Source organism: Camelus dromedarius, chromosome 6 (genome assembly GCF_036321535.1).
Source record: "Camelus dromedarius isolate mCamDro1 chromosome 6, mCamDro1.pat, whole genome shotgun sequence".
Classification (NCBI taxonomy): domain Eukaryota; kingdom Metazoa; phylum Chordata; class Mammalia; order Artiodactyla; family Camelidae; genus Camelus; species Camelus dromedarius.
In genome coordinates this window covers 63418383-63439504 of record NC_087441.1, presented here as the reverse complement: position 1 = coordinate 63439504, position 21122 = coordinate 63418383, and the positions used below count along the sequence as shown (strand labels likewise).

At 39.9% G+C, this 21122-nt stretch overlaps 1 protein-coding gene across 10 annotated transcripts in view; it reads right to left on the bottom strand.

Annotated features, from left to right (window-relative positions):
• The window catches only part of SNAP91 (synaptosome associated protein 91), a 128297-nt gene extending 108355 nt beyond the window's left edge, over positions 1 to 19942 (bottom strand). For 7 of the 10 annotated variants that reach the window (XM_064486902.1, XM_064486901.1, XM_064486903.1 and 4 more), the window contains exons 1-2: positions 19427 to 19652; positions 18385 to 18544 (exon numbers count right to left, since the gene is read on the bottom strand). In XM_064486902.1, the coding sequence (XP_064342972.1) occupies positions 18385 to 18514 (130 nt within the window). In that variant the 5' untranslated portion in view covers positions 18515 to 18544; positions 19427 to 19652. Of the gene's footprint in view, positions 1 to 18384; positions 18545 to 18942; positions 19172 to 19426; positions 19653 to 19695; positions 19775 to 19822 lie in introns of those variants that run through there. The other 3 variants (XM_064486897.1, XM_064486899.1, XM_064486898.1) reach the window with 3 other exon arrangements.
• Between the last annotated feature and the right edge of the window lie 1180 nt (positions 19943 to 21122).

Below are 21122 nucleotides of genomic sequence, written 5' to 3'. Positions count from 1 at the left end.
AGCCACCACCATCTCTTACCAGGATTCCTCCAACAGCCGCCTAATTCTGCAGCTAGAATGATCCTTTTATATGCAGTTCTAGTCATGGCACTGCTCTGCTCAAAACCTCCATTCCTCTTACCCCCAGATTGAAAGGCTTTGTAATGACCTCCAGGGTCTGTAGGATCTGACCTCTGTCCCTACTGCTGCCACCTCACACTGGGCTCCAGACACGCTGTCCCCTTACTGTTTCTGAGCGAGTCAAGCGGGTCTCCACCAGGGCCCCCATGGATCCCTCTGCCTCCAATGCCCTATTTTGACCCTCCTACCAAATTATAAAACTGTAAGAGCAAGAAAGCCAACACTTAGCAGAATATTCCATGGTCCTCAATAAACATTTGTTGAACATAGCAATGATAAATGAATCTTAATACATTTTGCTCATACAAAGAATGGTTAAAAAAAAAAAGGTAGATTAATGGAAAAAAAAATATAAAACAAATGCTAAAAATGGAACTTTCAAATAACTTTGGGATAAATATTTTTTAAATCTGGTAAATATTAACCCAAGTTCAGCATGATGGTATTCTCTCTACTCTGTCATCCAAGTATAAAGATCAAGACGGAAGACCAAAAAGAATGAGGTCTCAAATTCTGAAAACAATTTTTGACATCACTCCTCCAAAAAGTACAGCTATTAATATCGCACCTTTAGTCTTCTATTAACTCATGTCAAATAGTCTTCAAACCTCCCATTTCTTCATGTCAGTTGGCTCAACTTCCTTTTTTCTCTTATACATTCTATCTTGACATTTAACTCTCCAGCTTTTCTTCAGAGTATACAGTTTTGTCTTAGTGGCTTGCTATAACTGTCTTCATTTCTTCCTTTTACTTCCTTTCTATTTCTCATCCTTTATTTCATTTTACATGTTAAAAATTTTTTATTAACCACAACATCTTCCTCATACTCCACCCTATTTCTGAACAGTTAGTTAAAATTTTCTTTGTGTTTGTAATTAATACTAAAAAATGCTCTCAGGTAAGTTTTCTTGAACTAAGGATAAAAAGAAACCTCATATATTGAAGGTTTTCCTAAAGATTATAGATATAGAGCAATAACTTACTTTGAGTATTTAAACTTTTTTCCAGGAAGTACTTCTGAAAACTACTATGATGAACAAATTCCTTTTTGAAGAATAAATAATACTGTGATTAAGACAAATGTAACACATTTCTAAAGTACCTGTACTTTAGCACAGCTTTTTAAGAGAACTATGATCTCACTATCTTTCTTCTGCTGTTTAACTCAAAACAGACTAGGACATATTTTAAGACATCAAAATTTGTTAAGAAGCGCTTGTTGAAAGAAGGTCTGTAGGTCTAGGAAAACACAATTCAGCTCAGTTACACATTAATAATAAAATACCCAATTCTCTGTTAAAGCGATAGATACATTGAACAAGTTGTTTTGTTTGGCTGGTTATAGCCTAACTGACTGACATGCCAGCAAAGAAAAAGAAGGCTGATAGTATAAAACCTCACGTGTTTTCATAGGAGTAAGTTTGGAAACAAATAGTGAATCTTTAGCTCAACAGAGTAAGTCTTACAGCTTTGGCAATTTCTGCTTTTCTGTCTCATTCCCTAATACCCTTCCATTTATCACTTCTGTTATACACTATAAGAATAATAAGATGGGTAGTATTAATTTGGTTCCTATATTAACAGTCCAAAAATAAGTATTAAATTAGAATGGGGAAGGCATTGATTTTTCTAAGAAGTTTCATGTCATATAAAGGAAATTATTTAAACTACAAAATAACACAGAGCTTTATATAATATAACCAAGATTTGATATATATATCTGTATATATATACAGTTATGTATATGTAATGAATCATACTATGATGCAGACATTGCTAAGATTCCATTTCTCATACATTTCAACTCCAATGCTCTACTACAGATAATTAATTCTTTGGTTTTTAAGATTAAAATTTTAACTCAAAAATGGTACTCCCAAGTGAACACAAGTGTTTCTCCTTTTCACATTCTTAATAGAGGCTGCCCAATTTTAGACATTTTAAGAAATGTGTAACAACACACAAAAGTGTTTAAAAATAAAACAGATCATGATTATGACCTACTTATGATTTTGACAAGCTCTGTGTATTACAACCTCCCTACAGTTACACTGCACCTGGTCAAATAGCTTATTAAATGCTATGAATTCTTAACCACACCTACACAGCTTACTGTTAGCTAAAAGCACCAAATTCCTACATGTAAAATTTTAAATGATTTAATTATCCAGCTAACAGTTTTTCAGAGTGTCTTCAATCCAAACAACAAACATCGATATCCTTAACATGACCTATTGACTACATTTTGCTATGTGGTTCTACTAAGTTTTGTTTTACCTTTCTATTAGTACTAAAAATTGTCAAATCCTTCAAATATATTTCATTATTATTTATATACAAGATAAATTGTGATTTACCATGAAATTGATCTCACTTTTAAATCAATTTTACTATCAATTCAAAATTTTTAAAATATATAAAAAACTTTCCTCAAATTCATGAATGCTTAATGGAAAAATATTTAGTATCTTTCCATTTCTACTCATGTGTTCAAACACAAACTGAGAACAGGACAAAATGCTGACCATGAAGAATCTAGATCCAACAATAAAGTCACTTCACATTTTTCAATTCTGTGACTTCCTACATATCTTATTAAACATTTCAGAGGACAACCACCACCATTTTTCTTAAAGAAGCAATAAACCTCTTTTACTAAGTAAACAAAGACTCTATACTTGAAAAGCTTAAAATCTAAAATTGCTAAATTTAGACCTATACCACCAAGTCTCAAGAATCCATTTTAGTAGATGATTTCAATCAAACACAAGTTATACTTTTATTTTGATAATTAGTACTAACAGTTGTCAACAGAATAAAAACAAGATCATGAAACAACACAGTGAGAGTTTAACTGCCCAATTCTCTTTTCATATCTTCTAGGAATAAACTATCATCTCTCAAAGATAAGCAGAGGGCAGGTGAGGTTGGGCTCTTTTCGCATGCTTATTGCTGCATTCCGTACCGGAAAGATACCTAGGACTGTAACTACTGGGGCCCACAAGGCTTATTCCTCTAATAACAGTAATTTGCAGAGGAATTTAGGGTTGAAGTTTGTTATTATTGCTGTTTTTAACAAATCTATTTATTTAAATGTTACCATAACGCCATGATTCCTTAGAAAAGAGGAGATTGAGACCCAAAGAAATGAAGTTCATCTGGCCAAAATCTCAGCCAGAAAGCAACAGATCCTAGAATTGCACTAGGTCCTCTGATCACAAATCAGTACTCCTGCTGTACCTTCCAGCACCAGGGAAAGTCCCTAACGAACAAGCATATTAGGCTTCAGTAGCAAATCATCGAAAGACATGCTGATGAGGGGTGGAATGGGTTAAGGACAGTCATTTGAAACCACCTCCTCCACTTTTTCTTCCCTATTAGCCAGAAGAGGATCTTCTCAGGGGTTTTGTCCATCAAGCTAATTAGCTAATGAACTGTCTTTAGAGCTCACACGGTTTTTTGCTCCCTACAACAATCATATGGTGTTTTAACTGGTCTTGTTTTGTTTGGATTCTTGCCACCTGTGACACTGGAGACACCGACAATATGTAAAAAACATAATACAAAGTTAAAAAAAAAAACCAAAACCTTGTAAGTCTTGCAGTTAGAACCCCTGGCTCCTCCCCTCATTAGCTGTGGGACTTTAGCTGAGTTTCCCAACCTCCTTGGTAAGAGTATTTTCTTTACAGGGGTTTTTGAGGATAAGAGCAACTGATCGTGTGCATGTGCCAGGCCCAGTGCTCACATCTTTCAGCCCTAGAGGGCCCCTTTATTCTTCTTCACTTAAATCTTACAGGAAAAGACAGACTACTAATATATTATACATCAAACAAGTGGATCAAAAATCATCTTACGTTAAAAAAGAAACCATATCCACGTAGGTACCTAAGCAGCAATTGAAAGAAAATTTCTTGGTACTAAAATTCTAATGTGCTTTGAATAGCTTATATTTTAATAAGCAATTGGTTAATATCAGACTTGATGCCTAGAGAAAGTTTAGATGTTTAAATGCAAAAATTCAAAACATCCTTTCCCTGTCTTAGAATAGCTGTAACTGTCTCTGTTAATGCAAAATATAAAATCAAGAACCACCACCCTTTGCTGTTAAATGGAGCAAGGAAGGACTTCTCTCCATGGCCTAACCACACAAATCACTGGATTACTAGCTCTTAAAGACAAGGTTACTGGCAGATGAATCCTGGGCTTGGAATCAGCCAAGGTGAATGTCAACTCTGGGTGTCTAGACAAATCCAGAGTGGTCTGCCTCAGTATCCAGCATAGATACATGACAAATCTGTTTCATCTTAAATGTCAACTATGACTGACTGTGAAATTCAAAGTTTTATATATATATATATATATATATATATATATATATATATATGTATGATTTGAGGCCAAATCAAAGCTTTGAAGAAAAAAGAGTGCCAGGATCAATCTGCAGTGTCTGCTGAGGATGAAGGAATGTGTGGTGAGCCCACTGGTCAGCCATTAGTCATCTGTTTCCAGAATTACCTGGCCTCACTGAAAAAAATATTATCAGCACCTAGCTGATTACTAGATATTAATGACCACATTACTATACCAGTTAAATCTCTGGAGATTTCAGTGCCATAAAATAAGTGTTTTTAAGATACAGGTGACAAGCCATAATCCATTTTCTTTTTCCTGGGCATGGTGAAGTCAACACTGTGTGTTCACATCCCATTTCCTTCTCCTCCTAGACTCAGAGCTAGACTTCATTTCCTAACTTTGCCTATGTTTTGGTGACATCACAGAGTTCTTGCCAATGGAAAATAGGCAGAAATGATGTTTTTAGACCTGGACCTATATCTTCCCGTTTTTCCTCCACCAGATAGATACATAGAATCCAGCAGAGAACTCTGAAACCCTAGGTAATGAAATCCCTGGGCAGAATGAGCTATCCGCAGCAGACCGTGATGTGAGCAAGAAATAGAATTTGAATCAAGCCACTAGCTCTTGGGATTCCCAACTAAGTAGTTTTGGTTAGACTGATAATCATTAGTATCGTGCCATGTAGTCACACAGGTCAACCATGACATGAGCAAAGCAAATCAGGGTCCTTCCCTAAGATTTGGTAAAATGCTAGTTCTAGGTAGACCATCCATTTCTTCTGGTGAAGCGGTGGTGATGTGAGCCTGGGAGCTTTAGTCCACATGGTTCCAGACTTATTGAGGAAGTTAGTTTGTGAGAATGAAGCCAGTGCTCCACCACTGTCATGTGGAACAGAGGCTAGAGAAACAGGGGTGAAGGGAGAATCCTGGACCAGTGAAGCCCAGCTGCCTCCCTGCCTTTCCCTCAGATTGGTTATCAGGGCAAGATCTTCCTCTTCTTGCCCAAACTAGTTTGATCTTTATTCTTGTAACCCACATTTCAAAACAGAAATGATTAATACGGGGATGAAGTAGAAAGTAAAAATCTTTCAACTCACAGACAACATTTTGGCATATGTCCTACCAAAATATGTAATATGGTCATAAACATACTTTAAAAAAATGAAAACTGAGTATCTCATAAATGTCTCTCCATGTCAAATGTACTTTAAGAAGCTCATTTTTCAAGGTTGCCCAGTGTCTTATTATTTGCATACACCATCCTTCTTTTAATCAAGTATTTAGGTGCATTATTTTGTATTCCTATATACATTGCTACAAACACCCTTGAATGCCTACTTTTGTCTAATTTTCCAATTATTTGAGACAAATTTATAGAAGTCAATTTTCTGGGTCAAAGGATTTTCAAGCGTTTTGATCAGTATCACCAATCTGCCCTCCCAAAAGTTTGTACCAATTTACACTTCCACCAATGGAGTGCCCAAGTCACACTCTTCTACTTCCATCTAAGAAAGCAATGCAGAACTCAACTAAAGAAGCCCTTCTTTCTGAATTCACAGCATTACTCCATGGAATGATTAGTACAATCTACAAGCAGGACCAAAATCAAATCTCTACTCTCTCTCTCTCTCTACACACACACACACACACAGACACACACACACAGAGAACAGACCCTTGGCATAGTGATGTTACTATAGCACGTTGTTCTTCGCAAAATGCAATAAGCATAATTAAAAATCAAGTGACTCCTTTGGAACCATAATGAGAACTTGTGTGGAAAAAAAAAACAAGCCGAGAACCACAAAGCAAAGAGGAGATGCAGGTGTGAAACAGCTGGTGCAGCCTGTTCATTAGCACAGCCTCCAATCAGCCTTCCACGGAACCTTCCATAAGTACCTGCATGCTCACTCAACAGTGGCCAAAACCAGAACATTAAATGTTAAAATGCTTAATGAAGAGTCCAGAAAACCATAAACACACTGCAACTCTGTTGGGATAGGGAGACAAAAATAACAAGACTTCATTAAGCCATGCTCTAAAGGAATTATTTAGTGAGATGATGGAGGGTCTGTAAACTGTATAATTTGAAGCTCACCAAGTTGATAATGAGGTTATAGAAGTTTTTAAAAATTCTATTATTGCTCTTGAGAAATATCTTGAGAATGTTACTTTTTAGTATTTACCCTGAGGAAAAATTACAAAGGACACTGATGTAAAAGCAACTGGCTTTGGAAAGAACAGAAGAAGGGTAACATTCTTCCCTTGGATATTTTATTAACCTAAATTTGAATAACTTTTGTATTTTTCTTTGGTGTTAACAGACTAACAAACCAACCCAGTGAAGCATGACATGAACATACTTAGAAATATACTTAATATAAATAGTGATTTGGGGAAGTTATTTTCAGTTTTTGTTTTGGATTTTTTAATAGGAAGCCTGATTTACAAAATTCCATTATTTAAGTGGTGATAGTTAAGGGCTGTTATAAATTATGCTATCACAATAAGAAGACCAAACTAAATGGCCTTTAAACTAAAGTTTGTTCTAATACATAGTTTTTAGAAGACTTTTGACTGAATGACACACATCTGTCCTCTTTACAGTCTTCATTGTCACTGGTAGCACAGGGAGCATTCTCTGCTGTCGGCACCAGGACCCAAGAACTAAGCAAAAGACAAGGAGAGGAAAAAGATAAGAAGGGTTCAGGCTGGCAGGATGAGTCCTGGAACACTTAATCAGGACCGCTCCCTGCTTCTGTTCTGGGGTCAGAAGTGCGCAGGGTTATGTCTGCATTTATGGTGAACTTGAATTCACACTATTAAAGTGTGTGTGCATGTCTGTGTATGTTAAAAATATACACACACCCACACACATATATATTTTACATTTCCCACATGACCCACACACCATATTATCTGGAATAGACACACAATCAGAACTAGGTAAACAAAGCAATGACCCATCAGGGCACCTGCACAAGGTGGACAGATGAGAATTATTCAGTATTAATACAGGCAGAATGTGTGATTTTTTGTCTCTTTGGGACTCAGATTCCTCATCTATAAAAAATAAGAGGCTCGACAGCTTCTAATATTCTCTGCAGCCTAGAAGGTCCTCCAGATCTGGCCCCCGCCCACAGCTCAGGTCCTATCTCCTAACATTCTCAGTCTTCTAGCAACCCTAAACTTCTCTAAATTCCCCCAATGCATCCTGCTTTCTCTGAGCATCTCTGAACGTAACAGTTTGCAGCAGCCCTTGCCCTCACCTCACCTAGGTAAGCTGAGATCATTTTTCGAGGCTGGGCTTAAGCATCGCTTCCTCTGCAATGCACCTCCATGGTAGTCCTCATCTCCCTGTTAAAACTTCTTTTTGAACCACTTGTAATTAGTTTTTTTCATTTTCTGAGTACCTTAGTAAGTTGCGAGCTCTTTGGTGCCCAGAATCTTGTTCACCATAGTATCCCTGCCTCCTGGAAGAATTCCTGGCAGTTAGTAAACACCCAAATATTTATTAAATGAACAAATAATGGGATTGTGCTTAGTAAGCTACTAAACATCTCAAGACTAAAAGTAATTTCTAATTTCTCCAAACAGGTCATTAAAAGCCAAATTAAATATGCTCAGTCATTGCTCTCTTTACAGAAGCAAAAGAATTCAAAGCTTTAGCTTAAGCTTGTCCCTTTTCCTCACTGCTTTTCTAAAACCCTCAAGTCATTAATGCTAATATGTCAGTGAATCGCATCACTATACACTTGGTGAATAATACCACTTCAGTGAAAATCTACAGCTACTTCTGAAATAATGCTTTTCTTCCATAACTACCTTTACCATTCATAATGTAGGTGGTTATACATTATAAACTGGTTATTGAAAAGCCATGCTACCCAAGTGTATCCAGCTCAAAACAAATTAAAGCAAATGGGTACACACATACACACACACACGAAGCTAGTGAAGAATTTTCTCTAATAGTAGTACCCAATATCTAATCCATACATGTGTTTTAAACCCACAACCAAAAAATGCTTCACATCAAGGATATAATTTTCCCCAAATTAAATTTTCATCATGTCACAAGAATGCAAGCGTTAACAGACTGTCAGGAAAACGCACGTTAACTACGCACAGTAAGCAATTTAATGTTTCTTTCACTTGCTTGTTTTCCTTCAATATTACTCTTCTATTGCTTTCCTCAACTTGAGAGAAAATGGATCCAATTTAACTCCCTGCTCTTAAGAAAGGTTAGCAAGTAAAAGTAAAATCTTTAAATAGAAAGTTTATAAGAAAAAAAAGGTCTAAAATTTGGGAAAGGTATTATAAAAAAATCACTCAGCAAGTGTTTACCTAAACCTGCTAAAGTGCTACGTTTGGTGTTAGGGATAAGGCAGTCGCAACCAAACTGTAGATCAGAGCCAGCCACTAAAGCCACCACAGCCCCAAGAGTGATGTGACACGGACATAACAACAGGGGACCAATGATCTGAAGGAGGACTTCAGGAGGAACTGACTGAAGCTAGGTTTCAGAAATGAGACTTTAAAAATACATTAAAACATAGGAAGCACATGTGCAAAGGCCCCAAAGTAGTGCAGAGTGGAGTGAAGCTGATGAATGTCGAAGTTGCTCTGGGATGAACTGCGGGGTGTTTAAGGGGTGGGAGGAAGAGGACAGGCAAACAGGCTGGTTCCATTTCTAGCATACTGGTGGACTATCGAGGAAAAAGGAACACTTGATAACTTAGACAAATATCACAGGCATTTTTCCACCCATCTGCCTATACTCATGAGGACATAAAAGCACTCCCCAGGGCCAGAAATGAAAAATGTAAAAAATCACAAGGAAAACTGAAACTTAAGAGAAGGCTGCCCTGAGGCCACGTTTTAATCTGAGTGGTCAGAGGCTTAGATTTTTAACAGCTCTGTAGGGAACAGAAGACAAGGCTGTTGGGACTAAGCAAGATGGTTAATTGGAACTAAGACATCTACATAAAACTGGGATCCTCAAAGAGTTCTTCCCTTACTAAAATTGGAAGGGAAAAAAAAACACCTTCAAGCAAGGGAAGACAACAGGAAAACTTAACTCACTCAACCTACATTCTTAGTAGACACAGGGGCATTTATAATCATAGCTTCTCACCTTGCCCAAGTTTGTGATTCAAATTTACATCACAGATTCACACTCCTCCATCCAAGATCCTTAGACCCATATATGTTTCAGAATTTAGGATTTTCCAGATTTTACAAAGTAACCTAGTATAACCTGGACAACACACCATAATGCGACAATGTTTCGTAGCTCAGTGTATGAACCTTCATGGTAGGTAATATGACAGCTATATCCAATCAAGTTTTGCCACCAAATTATTTACAAAAAGAATTTTGCTCTTCTGAGCTTTCTGGATTTTCAAGTTATAGATAAGGATTACAGATCTGAACCTGCATTAGATGGGAAGCCCCAAAAGCAGAAATCCACTTATGGTGCTCCCAGGATAGTAGCACTTGTGGGACCTTGCAGAAGCAAACGCAAATCCTCTTTAGGTGATCTGAGGCTTCCCAGGATCCCCATGGATGAAGTCCTAGCCAGCGTGATATCAGAGTCCAAAGTTACAGAACACATGAGGAAACAAATCATGATTGAAGGTCAGGCATAAACAACAGCAGATACAGAGCTTCATTATGAGGGCTCTGTGAGATACAGAATATAAAACAAGTCATGTTCAAATGGTAAAGATATAAAAGAGGAACTCAAAAATGCGAGCGAGAAATGTATGCCATCCAAAAACAAGGCAATTTTGAAAAACTTCAAAAATGAAAAATATAAATGAACAAAATGAGAAACTAAGGGTGAGTAAAAGCAGACAAGACACAGCTAAAGAGAGAATGAATGAACTGGAAGATATCTGAAAAACAAAGGCTGTCCCACAGTAAAGAAAGTGTTAAGAAATATGGAAGGTATATTTGAGATGGAAGGTATATTTGAGATGTAAGGATATAGTGAGAAAACCCAGCATATTACATAATCATGTTTGAAGGAGAGAAGAAAGAGAATGGGCACAGGCAACAATCAAAGGTAACAGGAAGATGGAGAATTTTCCAGAACTGATGAGAGACATGAATTCTCAAATTCAGGAAACCCATCAAGCTCCAAATAGGATATATAAAAAGAAAACTACATCTAAACACACACATGGCATAGAAGACAACAAATAAGATTTTAAAAGCAGCCACAAAAACAGAGATTACCTAAAGGCAGGCAGACTAACAGATGACTTCTTAAGAGCAACAACAGAAGCCAAATATTATCTTCAAAGAGAAAATATTTGTATATCCAGATAAATTATCCTTCAAAAATGTGGGTAAAAGATTTTTTTTAAACACTCAACCAGAGTTTAAAGAGCCTCACTGAAGGAGTTTCAGAAGGATATAGTTAAGAAAATCTTAAGAAGGAAGGAATGGTGAGCAAAGAAGCCAAGGTGTATATAGCTAAGTAAACACTGCCCATATGGAATAATAACGTCTAGCTCTAGAAGTTAAAACAATGATAAACTAAACCACTGGGCAATAATAGCATGTGCATAAGAAGTGGGAGATTGAAATGAAAAGTTTCTAAATTTCTTTTCTTTGAGGGGGTAAAAAGAGATACTGATCTATTTTTGACTTTATGCATATTTCAAGGGCAATCACTAAGAGAACTGAAACAGTAAATACAGTTTGCAAACTATGGAAGGGAAAAGTTGGAATTAAAATAGAAACTGAAGGAACTGAAAGGAAAAGGCAAAAAAACAGTAAGGAGAAATCAGGAAGGATCATGTATCAGCTGTCATAGCGGTAGGAGTAGAAGTAATGGTACCAGTAGCAGCGACAGTAGCAACGACAGCAAATGTGCTAGCAATAGTTAACTAGAGTAGCGGTAATGACTCGTGTTCATTGCATGTTTGTGTGTCAGCTCTGGGCTGGGTGTCTTACATGCATTATCCCTCTTACTCCTCACCAAAAGTGAGGTAAGTACTAGCACTAATCGTTTTACAGGTGAGGCTTATTACTGATCTAAAGAAACCAAGCAGAGGCAGCTAAAGAAGATTTCAGAGAGTTTTAAAAGAACTGATCACCCATGGTATTTGAGAGAGAAGGGAGAATCCTCGGGGCAGTGGCCAGGGCAACACCTAGCGCCTCACAGCGATTCTAATATTTCATGCATGAATTAAGCCAATCAAAGGCACAGACTATCCAAAGTTGGGTAGAGATGAGTTTGTTTTCTTTGGAATGGTGAGTCTCTGTGTCAAAAAGTTGGGTTGTGAAAGAAAAGCAAGCGATGACAAGCTGGTTGCTGGAAGAGGGCACAGAGTCCAAGGAGAGTTGTGTGTAGGAGGTTTTGTTTGTTGGTTTTAAATCGAGATACTTGAAAACTATGTACAAGAGCTAAAGGGAGAGTTTAAAGATACAGAGGACAGGATAATTGGTGTAGAAAGGAGGAGAGTTCTGTCTTACAAAAAAAGTGGTAGCCCTAGGAGAATAATCAAATGATCAGGGCCAAAAGCAAAACCATACAAAGCAGGCAAACATCCAGCTTCTCTCTCCTGGGCAGCCAGGAATGACACATCACAAAATCTATTAGAAGACACAAGATCCTTCTCAAAGATGCATAATAGAGAAATCTTATGTACACGTGTGAGGGCAGTGGAGAGGGGTGGTCCTCACATACTTGGGACAAATGGAGAGAGAGCAGGAAAACAGCTCTAGAAGGACTGTGGGCTTCAGGGTATAACTCTCTCTGGTCTGTGCTTTCAGCCAACTGCTCCAAGGAAGACTCCACCATTTTTCACTTATAGGTCATCATGCAATTGACAGGGGGTATGCCACTCAACTATCCTCTTCTTGATGAGAAACAAAAGATAGAGAAACTTCCACGTTCTATAAACACCTAAGAAAAAACAGCCAGCCAACATTTCCCTTCAAACAATATATTTCTCTGAAGAGGAAGGAATTTACAAAGTGGAACCGAGGAATAAATATCTTTAATGGCAAGACACGTGGCTTTTCAAATTAATTAACTGCACTAAGATTATATGCGAAGGCTCTCTCAAGAGCTGCTGGCTCAGGAGTTGAGTCACCTAAAATTCAACTCTGTAAGGAAAGGATCCTCGGCCCCCAGGGAGCAGGGTTATATGTCACTCCTGACCTTCTTTACCAAGTTATTGAAACCAAGATAATTGTCAAAGAACACCCTATCTCAGCATCAGTCAATTTCAAGAGAGGAGGTAAGACATTTAAAGGATATTTACTTGTGAAAAGCTAAGCGAAAGGCCCACAGCAACTAAGTGCACAGATTAAATTTCAAACAAGACTTCAGTAGCCATTTAATAAACATTAAAACTAATATGGCAATGTACCAAAAATCTAGATTTTAATCTAAAATGAGGCAAGCTAACACTGCAAGATTTGAACTGACCTACTGTATACACAGTTTTATATATTTTCCCATACGTACAATCTTTTAAATCACTTGTGCAACTTCTGAAAAATCAACTTGAGTTACCAATTTTGTACTGGTTCTAAGTTAGTTATCTGCTAACACATTGATCACAAAGGGGAAAAAATATCTTAAGTGACCCAAATATATTTAACATTATCCCACAAAAAAAAAGATTTCTCTGAAAACGTGGAAGTAAAAAGATCTAGAAAAATATCCTTATTGTTCCAGTAGCTGATATAAAGCCTGCTTAATTATTCTAAGTCATTTCTAAAGCTCACTCCCTACTAGTACCTAAGACTCTTTACCACTCTTCTACTTCCCTTGCTCCTGCCAACTCCTAGACCTCACATGATCTTTTCTCCCCTCCGAGGATGCTGAACATCATCTGAGAATGTCACAGGACCACACAGATGGGACTCCTTACAGATTTGAAGTCTGCATGATAATCGGCTTGAATGTTTTTTAGGAGTCTGTTTCCTTCATCTCTTCCTAACTATGTAAAAAATAATAGAGACTATTCTAAACCATCTCCACACTTGGGGTGGATCTTCTGATGAAATCAAAAAGGAGAAACAGAGTACGCATTGGTATAGAAAATTAGAGGGTATGTTTAGACAATGACAAATAGTGAAACAAGGACCACTGGAATCAAGGCAAAACATATTTACAGCAAGTTAGTATACTTCTCATATTGAAAGCTACCTTAGTGTTTGGTCAATTTTCATACATTGTCCCAAGTTAATTTTATTCAATAAACTTAGCTCACAGTTTGGATCTTAGCACTATGGAAATCTCTGTAAGTTATCAGAAATGGAGCTATGGTATCAACAGAATGAGAGTGCAAATCATAGTACTATAAATCGAAATATGTGTTATATATTATATCCTAAGCAAGCTTATATAAAGCAAATAATCTTTTTGGTTTAAATTTTCATTCTATGACGACTCACAAAATTTCTTATTTATTAACAGATATTTTATAAATACAGTTAAAGCAGCAGAAATTTTGTGGTAATTTGCCTTGAATCAAAACACAGTCTATATCTCCCACTACCTTTACCAGTTGTTTTTGTAAGAGAGACAATCTTATTTTTTTCTTAATTTTGGAGGAAAAGAATCATTTATAAAAACACCAGTATCTCTCAAACATGAGATTCAGGACTTGAATCACTTGTTTATTATGTGGAATAAGCTCATTATTAAAAACTCGCAAGAGGTTTAGAATGGAAAACAAATAGGATTACCGATAACCAATTTGGCTTTTCATAAAGTCTGGTGTGATGTTAATAGTAATGTCTAAATTTGGAATTTTGATCATCTTAAATAGGGTATTTTAACAATAGAGTAATTTTTTAAAGGGAGAAATCTACAATGAACATTCTATTCAGATTTTCTGCAGCCATTATGGAATGTGTCCACAATTTAAATAATTCCATAAGAACCTAGTGACCATCACAGAGCACCTACTATGTGGCAGACGCTACATATGCATAATCTACAGTCTTCAAAACAAGGTAGGTCTTATCTGCCGCAAGTTTCAAATGAAGAAATTAAGACTCAAACAGATGAAGATTCTTATCTCAAGATACAAGATGGATCACGGACAGAGCTAGGCTTAAGTTGGGGCTTAACAGAAATTGTTCATAGAGCAATTAACTGAAATGAATCTTATATAAGGGCCACAAAATCTTCCAAGTCCTCCCTGCAGGTGTTACTTCGGGCCAGCCCTGCTCTGCCGTCGTTGCAGTTCTTCAGCCCTGAGACAGCACGTGGGTAGGTGCTGCATGCCCTACCGGATGCTGCAACTTTGTTTATTTGACTTGGGCCATCCCTTAATGTGTCAACTACAAAACAGAAGAGGAAAAGCAACCGGAATGTAAAACAGTTTACATATTGTAATGTAACGTAACCAAGAAGGTGAAGGCTTGCCAAGTCCTGGATGTTTCCTGTCCTATCAGATAGGCACACCGTATTACAGGGAAAGGAAGTGAAGATGCACAGATGGATCTAGAAAAACTAATGTCAAACTAACATTGGCTAGGTGTTTAATTTTCATGTGCAAAGGGCAACACTATCATAGTAGAGGAATAAAAGTTCTACATAATCCAGAAGTACCTTAAAATATGTAATCTTTACTTAGATTATTAAGGTTAACCACATCCTGTTTATTTCATCTATAACTGCTGATTATGGTGGAGCTTTTCTGAGTAAATTCTTCCTCCAAGAAACATACTATTATTGGGAAAAAAGTAAAACATTTTTGAGAATATATGTCTACAGTTTCCTTAACCCTACCTTCTCACTGTATGCAATTCTGCCTCCAGATGTTAACAAGTCATTTCTTCAAATGAATAAACCATATATCATGAAGCATCATTTTATAAATAACCATAATTAACAATAATTTTCATAGTCTATTGACTAAACATAAAAAGCTATCTTTTAAACCAGTAATTTAAATAATATTAAATGCACATTTCATATAGGTTCTGAGCCTATTCAATTATGTTTTTTAAAAACATCACAGAACCAGAAACTCTATTCTTATAATCCTCTAATCTGAACTACACACTACAAAGTACACACAAATCAAAAGAACTAAATTTTTTTTGGTTTCAAGTCCCCAACTCTACATTTTGTGCTCTTTTCCTCCCAATTAGTATTTAACATTTTCAAAATTAAAACACTAACTACTTAAGCTGATTCCAGTGCCTAAGTGAAACTTAGTTATATGTTTGCATGTTTTAACAACTGGTGTGACTCACTTTTAAAACTTGTGTTACTGAAAACCTGTAAATAAATTACTAAGGTAGCCTACTGCTATTTAAAGAAACATTATAAGGAATTCTGTGCAAAGATGCCCTTTTAGAGTGCAATACAACATTTTTTGTATTGCACTCAACATTATTTATATGTTCAGATTTTCTGTATCATCTTTTCCTGAAATAGGACATAAATTCTACACTAAGAGTGGTTTTAAGTGAAGATTATTTTATGTCTTCTTGGAAAAGTAAAATGTTAAAAAGAAATACCAGTATTCCTCAGTGCCTGGCTTTTTCTCATTCTTTTAAGTGACAGAATTAAATGTTTTTCGTGTGTACCATAGAAATCACAGCGTGTGGGGCTGTGACGCCAATTTCACACAAAGCCATACAAACAGGATAGGTGTTTTGAGTATTAGACTATCTGGGCTCATGCAGTTCCTTTTTTCCCCCTCATTAGAGAATATTACTAAATAAACCACAGATGGCTGTTAAGTGCAGTGGTTAAAACCTATGGAATTATGCTTCCTGAGCCTGTTAAGCAGTGATAAATTAATAACATAAAAGTCCAGGGCCTACCATATAGTAATTGCTCAATAAATGTTTAGCTCTTATGATTATTCATGTTAGTAATTCAATACCAGTTCCTACTTCAGCTGCTTTCTTTAAATATGGAATCATTCCCCTTATGTTCCACATCTTCAAATCACCTTAACTGACTAACACAGGCTGGAGATACCGAAAAACCTCCCAACTGGACTTTTTTTTTTTTTTAAGTGAAATCCTGGGGGTTGAATCCAGGATCTCCAGGACCTGGTGCATGCTAAGCATGCGCTCCATCACTGAACTATACCCTCCTCGATCTGGAAAAATTTTGAAAGAATTGTCAAGATCTAGAGATTAAAGTGACTATCTAGATATGGGAAAGTCAGTTTTTATCTGAATCGTGTTTAATGAAATGCTCCAACCTGTAAATTTTCTCTGAAATGTATCAATACATTGATTTATCATTTTCAAATAATTTAGAGAATCCATAACCTATACCTGTGAATGTTCTCTGAAATGTATTAATATATTGAGCTATCATTTTCAAATCATTTAGCAAATCCATAACTATAGCTTTTTTATTATGAGGACTTGCTACATTGACACATAACTTTAAGACATGAGTCATTCTTTTAGAGTTGGGGAAACTGATGGAACGATGGCTAAATGATTCAGCACACTGCAGCAAAACGAGCTGGTTATGACCTGATCTCTTCAACTTCTGTTAGGTACCCTGGCCCCGGTGACCTCTCTCATCCTGTACTGCACATATAACACACGATACCATGATCAACGTTTGCTAAAAATTCCCTCAGGAAAGGAGTAATGGTGTTTTCCCCTCAGACAAGCTTCTAGTAGCAAAAGCATCCAATTTTATGAGACAACAGGGTCGCAAGGCTGGATAACACTTAGTGTCCAGTTATAAGCTTCATCAAGCTTTGCTTACACTGATCATAGGACCAGAGTCAACTCTAACAGTGGTGCCATTTTCTCAGCTGCACAAGGCAGACACTGGGGAAGACCTGAAGCATAAGAAAACTAGAAAATGGGCAAAGGAAGCCAGATGGGAAATGGATATGGCTAGACCTGTCTTTCATGTCAACACTGACCTTTACCAACAAACAACATAGCAGGGCAGATCCTATGCAGGTCCAAAACACTGAATAGCGACTACAGAACATATTCTGAGGAAGCCTTATTTGTAAGGAGTCTCATTGCTCAAAGCAGGTGAATGCCTTTTTCTAAGGGTCCGTATTCGCCCTTCAATAACATAAGATTTACTATACTAATCATATGAAATATTTATTTCATAAACATATAGATTTCAAACTAGATTAAAGCCTTTCCCCATTAAATAACCAGTACAAAAAAACAACCCCATGAATTTAATGTTTTCATCTAAGATTGCACCATCTCAAATGCTGGGAAAGCACATCCATTTTGTGCCCACAGCGTGGTCATTCTGCCCAGCAGTTTCTGAGAATGGGACAAAGAAGTGTGCCAGGTTGTGTCAGATGAAATCGCCATTATCCACGAAGTGCAATTTCCTCGTTCAAGAGCTTGAATTGATTTCAGTTTGCTGTGGTTACATACAACACACACACACACACCGACACTCGCACACCAAATCGCCAGCAGCAGCACTGAAAAAGATGACATTACTCTACAACCATCCAAAATGTATTTAGGAAACAGCTAGGGTGATAAGTGTGACCTTCCATGAATCTATTTTTGTGATTATTGTTGTTATGACTGTGTAACCCCTGGTTTCCTCTAACGTGGACTGGAGAAGGGGGCAGTGGAGAAAGGGGGGAGAGAAAGAGGTGAAAAGCTCCTAATCCAGAATGCACAATTTCTCGGTATCTTTCTATCTATTTATCTATCTATCGATCTTTTTTTTCTTCACCAAGACCTTGGAGGTCAACAAGAGGAAAACAAAAGGCTCAAAGACAAGGTTTCAGGGCTGACCTAAGGCGACACCTCCACGGTGGGAGATTTCGAGCTCAGGGGCAGCCCAGCTGGAAATCCAAAAGGCTGCAGCATTACCGACAGCAAGCCCAGGTCGCACCGCCCGCATCCAGGGCGCCTCTGCCCTGCGCATGTCCCACTTATATAAAGAGATGCTTACAGTCCAGGTGCTTTTTCTTGGGGCCCATCACTTCATGAGTGGTGGCTTTGCAGACCGCTCTCGCTACAGCGGAGCCTGTCACGCTGTACTGAGCGGCAGCGATCCGATCTGTGAGTGTTTGGCCCGACATCTTCTCTGGCTGCGTCTACCGCCTCCTCTTCTGCGGGAAAGAAGGGGAGACGGTCCTGGTTTAAGCCGCAGACCCTACCCTTAGAGCATCCAGGCCTTGCCTCCTCCAGCCGCACGGCGGCTCTCTTCTCGGTCCCCGCCCTGGTACCACCTCTCCAAGCCAGCACCGCGCTAAGCCCCGCTCCCGCGGCGCGGTCTAGGGGGGGCTCGAAGAAGACTAGGTCTTCCCGGAACCTCAACGAGGACTCCGGTCCCAGCATCGTGACAGTGGTCCCCGTCCCACACTCCACCTCCTGATGCCACCCGCCTCACCCCTCTGCGTTCGCTCTGTCAATCAGCACTTTCCCTGCAACCTGATCTCCGGGTGCCAGACTGGCCCCCGCGTGCGTCGGGGTTATCCCCTGGGCGCCGTGCCCACTGTGTGCCCACCTCTCGCCTCCCCTCCGCAGCGTTTCCTCCTAGCAGCCCGCAGGCCTCGGAGAATGGATCGGTTACCCGAGCCCTGGCCGCTTCCCTCCTCCTCCTCCTCGCGTTACTGCAGCAATGGGCTCGGTCGCGGCAGAGATTATCCTAGCGTTGCGCCATGTTCCGCGCCCGCCTCCCCTTCCTTCCTAGTCGCGGTCTCCAAAGCCCCGCCGAGGCCCTTCGCCGGCGCCCCCTCTCCTCGCCCCCAAATCCCCGCCGCAGGGGCCGCCCGGGGGCTCTGCGGAGGCGACCAAGTCTCGAAGCGCCTCGCCCTTCCCGACAGCGGAGCGGAGACCGGCTGACAGTCCAGCCCAGCCCCCCGCCCTCGAGCGCGCCGCGGAGCTGTCACCCGTCCGCTGCCCTTCTCCGCGCCCTAGGATTATCCTCTCCCGATCCCCGCGCGGCCCTAGAACGAGGAGGGGGCCGAGCGGGGGCCGCGGGTACTCACCCCGCCCCAGGAGCTGCGCCGTCCGCCTCAGGACGAGCGGAGCCCAGGCAGCCGAGTTTAGCCGCGCCGGGTGGGTGTGTGCGGCGGCGCGCGGACCCGGTGCCCCGGGGCGCGATGCCTCCAGCCCCCAATGCCTGGCCCACGCCCTCAGCTCCGCGGTCCCTGCGCCCGTCGCCCGTGGCCCCAGAAGCCAGCCGCACCCGCCCGCTGCCGCCGCCGCCGCCGCGTCTCTCCAGCGCTCCGCGCTGCGTCCCCATCCCCGCCCCCACCTCAGCTGTAGCTGCTCCAACGAGTCAGGTGACGGCGGCGGACAAACCCGGGCGAGCTCTCCACGGAGCGCCTGGCGGCCCCCTCCCAGCTACTCACACACGCCACCCCCCGGGGCCGCGAGCTTACGGGCAAGGGGGCGCCGCGCGCGAGCATCCCCAGCAGGCGCGAGAGGAGAAGGAGGCGGGGGGTGGGGCGAGGCCGACAGTCACTCGGCCAACTACTCTGTGAGACGCCCAGCAGCCCCCTCGGCTCGCTGGATCAGCACGAGGCACGCACGGCGTGCGCGCGCATCTCACACACCTGCCGGCGGACTGCGGGATGCGTCGGGGGTGGCGGGGGCGTTGGCGCAGCCTAGCGAGTGGGCTTCCGGAGTTCTGATCTGCAAAGGCCGGGGCTGGGGCGTCGTCACTCGCTGCCTGGCAAACCAGCCCCTTCTCCTCTACTTCTGACTCGCCCGCCTATTAAAGGCTGCGGAGGCCCAGATCCGCAGGGCGATTTGAAATACCAGATTCTGCTAGCCAACCGCGTCCGTAACCTGTGCGTCCTCAACTCCTTGTATCTCCTTTACTTGTCTCAGTTATTGCTGGGAGCCAGGGTGGGCAGGTACTTCTAGCCACTTTGGTCTAAACGGATACTGAAGTCTGCCACAAGGACGAACAATGAACAAAATAATCAATCGAGTCCTAGATCATAATCACATTATCATTTGGGTGTTTAAGGAAAATTCTTTGTACCTTTTAGCAATTTCTGCCAATTAAATATAGTGTTCGGGATTTGGCTAGGTTAACAGTTTCACATGTTGACATTTTCAAAGAATTGTTATTTACCTTAACCTAAAAAATCTTAACTTTTCACAGTAGAATCAAGATCAGAACTTCATTTGTGAATTTTCTTGACGTTTTTCTTGGCTACAGGTGGCCTCTATTAGGCCTTGAGGCTGTAAAATATGTACCTGTAGATGTCAAGGTTTTGCTGTGTATTCCTCTCACCTGGTACAACACAGAGTACGAAGCCATGATTTTGTAACTCTTCGGACTCATTCTAGCATTAATTAGAAGCCTGATGACTAAAGAAAGACAGACCAAGACTGCCTTTGTCAGGTTTCAAATGCCAGTCTTAAAATATCTAGCAATACCACACGTAGGTATTTAAACAAGAGAAATAAACATGCTTCTATTCAAAACCTTGTACTCAAATTTTGTAGTAGCGATATATAGCAGCTCCAAACTGGGAGAATGTTATTCTACTGGTAAATAGATAATCAAAATGTGGTATAACCATACAGTGAAATACTACTAAGCAATAACAAGGAACAAAATAACAACATAGATGAGTCTCAAATGCGGTATGCTAAATCAAAGAAGCCCAACCCCAAATGCTACTTATTGCTGTGATTATCTTATATAACATTCCAAAAAAGGCAGAA